Genomic DNA, 10330 nt, shown 5'->3' with positions numbered 1-10330 from the left:
TAGGATTCTCTGTGTATAGTATCATGTCATCTGCAAACAGTGACAGTTTTACTTCTTCTTTTCCAATTTGTATTCCTTTTATTCTTTTTCTTCTCTGATTGCCGTAGCTTTTCTTCTCTGATTGCCGTAGTTAGGACTTCCAAAACTATGATGAACAGTAGTGGCAAGAATGGGCATCCTTGTCTTGTTCCTGATCTTAGAGGGAATGCTTTCAGCTTTTCACCATTGAGAATTTCATCAGTGATATTGGTCTGTAATTTCCTTTCTTTGTAGTATCTTTGTCTGGTTTTGCTATCAGGGTGATGGTGGCCTCATAGAATGAGTTTGGGAGTGTTCCTTCCTCTGCAATTTTTTGGAATAGTTTGTGAAGGATGGGTGTTAGCTCTTCTCTAAATGTTTGTTAGTATTCACCTGTGAAGCCATCTGGTCCTGGACTTTTGTTTGTTGGAAGATTTTTAATCACAGTTTCAATTTCATTACTTGTGATTGGTCTGTTCATATTTTCTATTTCTTCCTGGTTCAGTCTTGGAAGGGTCTACCTTTCTAAGAATTTGTCCATTTCTTCCAGGTTGTCCATTTTATTGGCATAGAGTTGCTTGTAGTAGTCTCTTACGATGCTTTGTATTTCTGCGGTGTCTGTTGCATATATCTCTTGAGTTAACGTCTGTGTTTTCTTTGGATAAATACCTAGAAGTGGAATTCCTGGATCACATGGTAGCTCTATTTTTAATTCTCTGAGGAACTTCCATCCTGTTTTCCATAGTGGCTGCACCAATTTACATTCCCACCAGCGAGCACAACGTTTCCCTTTTCTCCACATTCTCAACAACGCTTGTTTTTTCTTGTCTTTTTGATGATAGCCATTCTGATAGGTGTGAGGTGTTACCTCATTATGGTTTTCATTTGCGCTTCTCTGATGATTAATGATGCTGGGCATCAGTATGTCTGTTTCCATGCTTTGCCCATTTTTCAAGTGGATTGCTTTTTTTTTTTCTATTGAGTTATATGAGTTCTTTATATATTTTGGATATTAACCCCTTATCAGATATATGATTTGCAAACATTTTCTCCCATTCAGTAGGTTGCCTTTTTATTTTGTTGATGGTTTCCTTTGCTGAACAGAGGTTTTTAGTATGATGTAGCCCCACTTATTTATTTTTGCTTTAGTTGCTTTTGCCTTTGGTGTCGGATTTAAAAATCATTGCCAAGACTTATGTCAGGAAGCTTACCCCCTATGTTTTCTTCTAGGAGCTTTATTGTTTTAGGTCTTATATTGAAGTCTTTAATCCATTTTGAATTAATCTTTTTATGTGGTGTAAGATAGTGGTCCAGTTTCATTCTTTTGCATGTGACTGTCCAGTTTTCCCAGCATCATTTATTGAAGAGACTGCCCTTTCCCCATTGTATATTCTTGGCTCCTTTGTTATAAATTAATTTACCGTATATGTGTGGGTTTATTTCTGGGCTCTTTGTTCTGTTGATTTATGTGTCTGTTTTTAATGACAATACCATGCAGTTTTAATCACTATAGCTTTGTAATATAGTTTGAAATCAGGGAGTGTGATACCTCCAGCTTTGTTCTTCTTTCTCAGGATTGTTTTGGCTGTTTCAGGTTTCTTTGTGGGTCCATACAAATTTTAGGATTATATGTTCTATGTCTTTGAAAAATGTCTTTGGAATTTTGGTAGGGATTGCATTGAATCTGTAGATTGCTTTTGGTAGTATGGACATTTGAACATCATTAATTTTTCCAATCCAGGAGCATAGACTATCTTCCCATTTTCAATTTGTTTCATTAATGTCTTGTAGTTTTCAATTTCACCTCCTTGGTTAAATTTACTCCTAGATATTTTATTCTTTTTGATGCAATTGTAAATGGGATTGTTTTCTTTATTTCTCTTTCTGATAGTTTGTTATTAGTTTATAGAAATGCCACAGATTTTTGTGTATTGATTTTGTATCCTGCAACTTTACTGAATTTATTAGTTCTGTCATGTCATCCGTAAATCATGATAGTTTTACTTCTTCCTTTCCAATTTGGATGACTTTCTTTTTCTTACCTAATTGCTCTAACACTTCCAATTCAACTATGTTGAATAAAAGTGGTAAGGGTAGGCATCTTTCTTGTTCAAGATCTTAGAGGAAAGGCTTTTTACTGTTGAGTAGGATGTTAGCTATGGTCTTGTCATATATGGCCTTTTATTATGTTGCAGTATGTTCCCTCTATACCCACTTTGTTGAGAGTTTTTATCATAAATCAGTGTTGAAGTTTATCACCTACTTTTTCTGCATCTAGTAAAATGATCATATGATTTTCATCCTTCATTTTGTTGATGTAGCATATCATACTGACTGATTTGAAGATGTTGAACCATCCTTGCATCCGTGGAATAAATCTTACTTGATTTATGGTGTCTGACCCTTTTAATGTATGGTTGAGTTTGCTTTGCTAATCTTTTGTTGAGGGTTTTTGCATCTATGTTCATCAGGAATATTGGCCTCTAATTTTGTTTTCTTGTATTGTCCTCGTCTGGTTTTGGTATCAGGGTAATGCTGGCCTCAGAAAATCAGTTTGGAAGAATTCCTTCCTCTTCTGTTTTTTGGAAGAGTATGAGAAGGATTGGTATTAATTGTCCTTTGAATGTTTGGTAAAATCTACCAGTAAAACTGTCTGGTCCTGGACTTTTGTTTTTTGAGAGGTTTCTACTGATTCAGTCTCCTTACTAGTAGTAATCAGTCTGTTCAGATTTTACCTTATTCTTTAAAATTTATGGTTTGTCGTAAAAACTTACATTGTGTTTTCCCTGACCATCCATCTCCTTGGCTCCCTCACTCACTATACAGTTGCACCTGCTCTGTACTTTCATTATACTTGATACACATCTCTGTTCTTTGAACCTACTGCATTGTGTTGTTATTGTCTGTGTCTTTCTACCCCCCATTATACCTTGAGCTCTTTGAGGACATTTTTTATCATTAGTTCCTAATATATAATATATATCCGTTAATGATGATTCATGAAAAAAAAAATGAATGAATGAATGATTAGCTTAGTATAGTCAGGATGGCTCAAGCCCTGCTGTCTTCCACAGTATGCACCAGGCACCCAGGAGACTAATACATCCTTGCTGTGCCAGCAGTGGGTTACCTTACCATCACCTCTTTGCTCTGCCATTTCCCTCTAGCTCCTTCTTCTCTTGCTTAAGCAGGTGGAGAGAGCAGAAAAGGAAATCTGCTTCAACAGATACACAACCAAGGAATGAGAGGCCAGTGTCTTTTACTGGTAGGCTGGCCCTATTCATGTGTGATTTGCCTAGAAAACCCTCACTTGTTTCAGTGTGGCGGGAACAGGAGTGAAAGTGGGACTGAGCAGGGAAGGACTACCTCTCCTAAGAAGACTTAGACGCTTTCTCTAGGCCAACAACTTACAGTGCCAAGGATTCTCCTCCAGTTCCTAATCTTCTGCTTACACTGGTTCTAATGATGGCATGGTGGAAACCGAGCTGGTTCTGTGCCTGTTTAGCAGATTCTGTGGAGTTGTGTCTGGCATTTGGCAGCTCTCTTTAGAATGTGGGTACCCTTGGGCTTTAGCTGCGATTCTGAGCTACCGGGAAAGTCCCTTTCAGAATCCTGGTGTATATATTTTCATATAGGAAAGCCCATCATGAAGTGTAAACCCTTGGAGGCAGTGGCTCAATTGTGTGTTTCCTATATATTGCTAAATAAACTCACTGATTTATTAGAAGCTTGCTGATTATAATATGCAGTATTTGGCCATAAAGCACTGGACTAAATCCAAATCACTTTTCATCCTGATTTGTTATGACAGATATCTGGCTGTATTTTCAGATATCCAAGTGAAACATTCTGGAGTACGTACCAGGACGCCGATCTTCCTTGATAGCTCTTGGCCCTCCAAAGAGAACGCAGGCTTAACTTATCTTTGCCTTGGACAAGTATAAGAGAGAGAAGAAATTCTGGCTGACCCGACTAATTGGTCCAAGAATCAGCATAATGGTTACAGTCTGAAGTATGATACTATGTTTTCTTGCCAGCGGATTCATGAGGCCAAATACATAAAAGTTAGCTTCATTTTACAGGACGGTTTAAGTACTTTTACTGAGCACTCCCAGAATTAATTTCTTAAATTTGGAACATCCCTTTTAGAATTTTGGTTTGATGAAACGTAGGCCATGAACGTTTGCTGGTTACCTACCTGTAGAGAGTTCCAAGTTATTGTCGTCATTAATTTAAATTAAATGTGTTTAACTTCCAGGGTGAAAAGGAACAGCCTGTGTTTGCACTGACCGGCCTTCGATGGGGATCCTTCCGAGATGCTGGCGTCTCAGTTAGCAAGTAAAGGGGCACTGTATTAACGTGGGGTGATTTTAAGACACCTTCTTATTCTATCCCTGTCTTTGCGGTTTCAATATGTAGTGACCTAGGAGTTAGTGCGGTTGAATTATGTGTGAATAACAGAGGCAGAGGTTTAAGTTCTTACGTGCAGAGAGGCTGCGGAGACTTCCGGTTTCCTCCACGCTAGCTTGGTGGAAGCTCAAGAGGAGCAGCGTGCATCTCTCTTTCTAGATGTCGTATTTGAGCGTGGGTGAGGCCACGGTAGCCCGGAGGGCACTGGATGGCCTCTCCTCCCGCGGCCTCCTTAGCTGGGTACCAAGTCAGAGGCACCGCTGCGGCCACAGCCTCGTGGAGCTTTCACAACCCTGGTTGGAAGATCCCCCCCACCCCGCCCCGACGAGAGGTGTTCTTTCTGAAAGCCTAGCAGATCCACAGACCCCAGGCCGCCTCTTTCAGAGGAGGAAGAAAGGCAGATGCCTGGCTATGTTGGGAGATGGAAGAAACAGTCCTGTGGAGGAGGTGATTAGAGGGCCGCCGCTGGCTTTTCATGCGAACGGGCTTATTTTTGGAGAATTCATCGTGTAGAATAGGCTCCTGGCTCGGAAAGAGGGTGTGTCCTGTTCTGTTGCATGGAGAGGCCGCTTGGGCAGGGCTTCCTGAGGTGGGGCTGAGCAGACGTGGTGTGAGGTTCCCTCCTCGCTGGTGGGCGTTAGTTTTTCTTTACCTCTTCTTGAAAACGGGCTTACAATTTGAGTATGGTTTAAATGAATTATGATTGATCTCACACACAGCTTTTATCAAGAAACCCCTCTTCCACATTGTAGGCATTCCTGCTCATTTTCTTTACAGAAATTTCTTTTTTTTTTAAGTTTTTTTTTTTTTTGATGTGGACCATTTTTAACTTGATTGAATTTTTGTTATAATATTGCTCCTGTTTTATGTTTTGGTTTTTTTGGCTGTGTGGCCTGTGGGATCTTAGCTCCCCGACCAGGGATCGAACCCGCACCCCCTGCATTGGAAGGCGAAGTCTTTTAACCACTGGACCGCCAGGGAAGTGCCTACAGAAATCTCTCTCATTTGTTTCACTGGTTATTCCTGCTAATGAAGTTCCTGACAGTGGACTGTCAAAAGAGAGATATCACTATGTTATGTCATACACTGTGTTCTTTAATATTTCACAGCTTTTATTTGCAAGTATGCCGTGGTTATCTTGATTCCACAAGTTATCTTTGTGTCTGATCTTGTAATCTCAAATGCCAGCAATTTACCAAGAGGAATTGCTTAGTTTCCCCTGAGAAAGTCTGATGAGAGCAAATTGCTCTCTAAATGTATTGAGTACAGGCATAGGTCAGCCCTTTAGGAATATCACATGCGGGCCCATATTCTGTTTGATTTCTGAGCGGTGAATTTTAAAATTCTGGTTGTTGTGATACCTGGACTAGGACCATGCACTGAGTCACTCTGTGTGTCATGAGAGGAGAAACAATCGGGATGCGAGGAACCAGTGCCTAGCTGGCCTCAGGAAGACTGCAAGGGCCGCGTCAGAACTTGCTATTGATACAGATGGAGGGAACTGCAGGCAGTTTAGAAATAAACTGCCTTGGATGGGATGTGTTTCTGGCTAACTGGGAAAAGAAGCAAATCATTGAGTAACCTTTGAAACAAAATAACAAAAACAAAAAAATTAGATGGTCAAAGCCCTCATTAATAGCATCGGGTACTTACCTGGGTAATAGTTAAGAGTGGTTCCGCATTGCTCGCTGGATAGCTGAACTCCTTATTTGGGCATTCAAGGCCCAAGTTAATCCGTCAGCACCTCTCATTACAGAGTTGTGTATCTTTGCTTTTTTTTTTTTTTTTTTTTTTTTTTTTTTCGGAGCACAGGCTCCGGACGCGCAGGCTCAGCGGCCACGGCTCACGGGCCCAGCCGCTCCGCGGCATGTGGGATCCTCCCGGACCGGGGCACGAACCCGCGTCCCCTGCATCGGCAGGCGGACCCCCAACCACTGTGCCACCAGGGAAGCCCTGTATCTTTGCTTTAAATAAAGCTTTTGCTCTGGCTGTTACTCTCAGTGTGTCCCATACTTTTACTACTCCTTCTGCTTAGAATGATTTCCTTCCCTCTTTCATGTATCTAAATCCAACCCACGTTTCTAGGTCTTATGCCCTTACTTTGTTCTTGCATCATTCATTGTGCAAATGTGGCTGCTTCAATGATTTTAGGACCTTAATGATTTCTTGTGCCTTCTTGACTCTCCTTACCAATGAATAGTGATCAGTTTATACCGTGTCATATAAATGTTTATTTATTTGTTGTTTTCTGTTACTTTGGGGGGCCTTATTTTCTCAGATTAGGAGCCCTCAAAGGCAAGGATTTTATATTCTTTATATTGCTTCGTTTCCTCCATATACATAGTAAGTGCTAAATAAATACATATTGATCCAGAACAAATAGGGAGCAGTTAAGATGGGCTGGTAGGTGACAGAGATAAGTTTTAAGAGAGAAATCTACTTTATGCCACTTTTCTAATTCCAGCTAGGCATCTTTTTCTCTTCGGTAGCTTTTAGGTATTTAGCAATATGAAGTAGACCCTCTTCATTCCCAGATTTCACGTTTGCCGTTTTCAAGCTGCATAACACGAGTAATGTGAAATCATGCTGATTTACAGATTTCAATTGTATGTTTGTGTGGGAGAGAGAACACGGTGTACAGAATGCAGCCATTTAGCTCATGAGTAATACATCAGCACCCAGCAACTGCCTCTCATTGTGGCTTTATCACTCTCCACTCATCTGGAATGTATACTCAACTGTATTCCATGGTGGAAAGTATATATTACAGTGATACCTGTGAATTTAGAGATTCAAGGAGACTCTGATTATATATCCCTTGTAGATTGCAAGGATCTAGCTGCTGTATACCTAATTAGGTACGGTTTGACATGGTATTCAAATGCAGATTTAAAACTTACTGCAATACTGTTTTTTATGCTAAACCACAGTCTCCGAGCCTCCAGAGCAGACACTCATGGTAAAGGTGTAATTCTAATGTATTATCCGTCATGAATGGTATCTAGCACATTGATAGTTCTTTCAATATTCTAATTACATTTTTATCTTGGTTTTTCTCAGGTACTGGTATCTTGGGCCTCTAAAAACCAAAGTAGCCCACTTTTTCAGCACTCTTAAGGTAAATACAGTTTACAATGTAGAAGCTTGACCTCTGGTATTTTGTTGTTCCTCTGTGATGTGTGTATTTGGAACTTTTAGAAATTTCTTGCTACAGATGTATATGGCATGCTCCAACACTGAAATGGGGCGTATTTACTTATATACAAATGCAGAAAGCTTTCCTGTTGTGATTCCTCTCGTCTACCAACTTATCCTCTCCATTACCAAGCCCATATTTAATTTCATTTTAGTATTTTACTTCCCTTTGTCTATTCACTCACTCTTACCAGACAAAACCTTGAACACAATGACCTGTATCTCATTAACTATTTGCAAGTGTGTCTATATTAGCATCTGGAAATGAATTGAAGTTTTGTATCTAATCATATAGGCTTGTGTATAATATAGGAGGTTTCAAACTATGCTTTGTGCTTCAAACTATGCTTTTTCAGACTAGCCAGGTGTGGGTAGTGGTTGCTGTGTTGGACAGCACAGGTATAGAGACAGTTGTCATCATCAGAGAAAGTTCTATCAGGCCATGCTGCTGTAGACAATACAGTGAAAAATACCGGCACTGAGAAAAGCTCAACAATGTATATTAACGAAAATGCTAATAGAAAAGTCATACTTAATCTGTGTACTGTACACTGTGTTCAGCTTTTACGCAAATCAAGGTAGTATATTTACAATTCGACCAATCTGAAAATCGGCAGATGAAGTTTGAATGTAGTGAAAAGTTTGGTTTTAATGTTAACGTTCAGAGTATCGAGTGTTTTTCGAATTACAAAAGTAATATATGTCCATTGCAAAATGTTTGGAAAACATAGCTCCCTTTACCTTCTAAATAAATTCCAGAGGGATAACAAAATCATTAAAGTACTAGGGGTAACCAATCTACATGATTATTAAAATGAACTTGGGGGGCGCCAAGGACTTTCTATACCTAAGGCAAATTGTGTGAGTAAAATGCATTACTGCTGTTGCTTGAGGGGATAATTACATTGGTGGAGTAGGGATTGAATTCAGGAAGAAATAGAGTAACTACATATTTAAGTTGTAGAATCTGGGAGCATGTAAACTGTTTCCATCATTTCTTCAGCAAACAATTACTGCATACCTGTCGTGTGGCAAGCCCTGCTATATATTTGGAATGCAGAGTCAAATAAGACAGGTTTCCTGCCCTCAAGAAGTATTCAAGTGCTGGGGGTGAGGTCCAAGTAAATCAGCAGTTTGGCAAGTGCTAAGAGAGAAATGTGGAGAGGAGAATAAGATGGAAGCAGAGAGGAGGGGCATTGACCTCTGACTGAAGGTTGGTAAAGTCAGCCCAGGGAAGGTGACACTTTTGCCAGATTTTGAAATACATACAGGACTAGATAAATGGCATTCCAAGCGGAGCGGTGAGGATGTGTGAAGTCACAGTGGTGTAACGCGGTCTTTAATTATGGCCAATGCAGTAGCATGGCGGGAAGGGGACTTTGAGGGTTAGGTCAGGACTGCTTATGGCAGGTTTTGATGTGGGATCTGACATTTATCATTAAAGCACTAGAGGGTTATTGAGTCTTAAGCAGGGGAGTGGCAAGAGCAGATTTTCACTTTAGAAAAATTGTTTGGCAACAGTGTGGATAAGAGATTGGACATGGGTAGTTAAAGGCAAAGGCATCAGGTAGAAGATTGTTAACGTAATCCAGTTGAGAGGTGATAAGGTGGTAACAGTGAATATTGACCACAGAGGATGGATTAAAGAGGTACAGCCCTCAAAAGTTGGAAGGAGCGTGTAGTATTCCCAGATTTCTGGTTTGAGGGACTAGAGTTTGGTAACTAGAGTTTTCCATTAATGCTGATAATATTAGAGTAGAATCAAGTTTGTGAAGAAAGAGGAAATTTTCAGTTTGGCACATACTGAGTTTAACATACTGGTGGTGCAGACAAGTGGCGATACAGTCGTGACTTCGGTCTGGAATTCAGAGAGATCTGGGCTAAAAAAAAATAGATGTAAATGTCATAAGTGTATGAGTGGCATTGAGCTATGGATTTAATGAAGTTACTATCGAGAATAGATGGCCAGGAATAGCCTTCATTTAAAGAGCCAGAGACGATGCCTGGGAACCGCTAAGAGAGACTCCAGGAGGAAGTACCGACATAGAAGCCGATGGAAGAGAGAATTTCAAGAAGAGAGTGAGATTTCAGAAGCAACGGCAGAGTCTAAATAGAGGCAGGAAAGTGAGTGCCCTCTGAAGGTTCAGTAGCCCGTGGGTGGAAGAGCTGAAGCCGCACTGAAGGAAGTTCAGGGGTAAATGGGAGCAAAAGCGGAGACAGTAGAGCCACTACCTCAAGGATCTCGACTCTGAAGAGAAGGACATAAAAAGACAAAAGCTAGTGAGAAATATGAGGCCACTGGAGTGTTCTGGTTTTTTTAATTGGAGAGCTATCTGTGTCTTTATTTCCTGAAGCAGAAGTGAAAAAGAATGGGAGGAGAAGAGAGAAAGGACACAAAAAGCATGGTTGACTCAGCTAGTTCCATAAGCACGTGGAAGGGAGTGGGATCCAAAGTCCTGGACTAGCCTTGGATGGGGGAGGGATGCCTTTTTCCTTGAGACAGGAGAGAAATAAAGAAGAGGTACAGATGAAAACATATTTATAAAGAGGTAAGGCTGTTCTCACTGATGTCTTGATATTCTCACTGAAGTGCAGGAAGCAAGTGATCTTTTGAAAGTGAGGTGGTGATGGTGGTGATGGTGGTGGTAGTGATGGTGGTGATGATGGTGGTGATGGTGGTGATGATGGTGGTGGTGGTGATGATGGT

At 40.5% G+C, this 10330-nt stretch overlaps 1 protein-coding gene across 4 annotated transcripts in view; it reads left to right on the top strand.

Annotated features, from left to right (window-relative positions):
* AGK (acylglycerol kinase) overlaps positions 1-10330 on the top strand; it is a 90805-nt gene that overhangs the window by 66638 nt on the left and 13837 nt on the right. For all 4 annotated transcript variants that reach the window (XM_007103326.2, XM_007103327.3, XM_055084789.1 and 1 more), the window contains 2 exons: positions 4277-4356; positions 7489-7546. In XM_007103326.2, coding sequence (XP_007103388.2) covers positions 4277-4356; positions 7489-7546 — 138 coding nt within the window. The remainder of the gene's footprint in view (positions 1-4276; positions 4357-7488; positions 7547-10330) is intronic.

The sequence above is a fragment of the Physeter macrocephalus genome, chromosome 5, assembly GCF_002837175.3.
Source record: "Physeter macrocephalus isolate SW-GA chromosome 5, ASM283717v5, whole genome shotgun sequence".
Taxonomy (NCBI): Eukaryota; Metazoa; Chordata; class Mammalia; order Artiodactyla; family Physeteridae; genus Physeter; species Physeter macrocephalus.
This window is presented reverse-complemented; position numbering and strand designations above follow the sequence as displayed.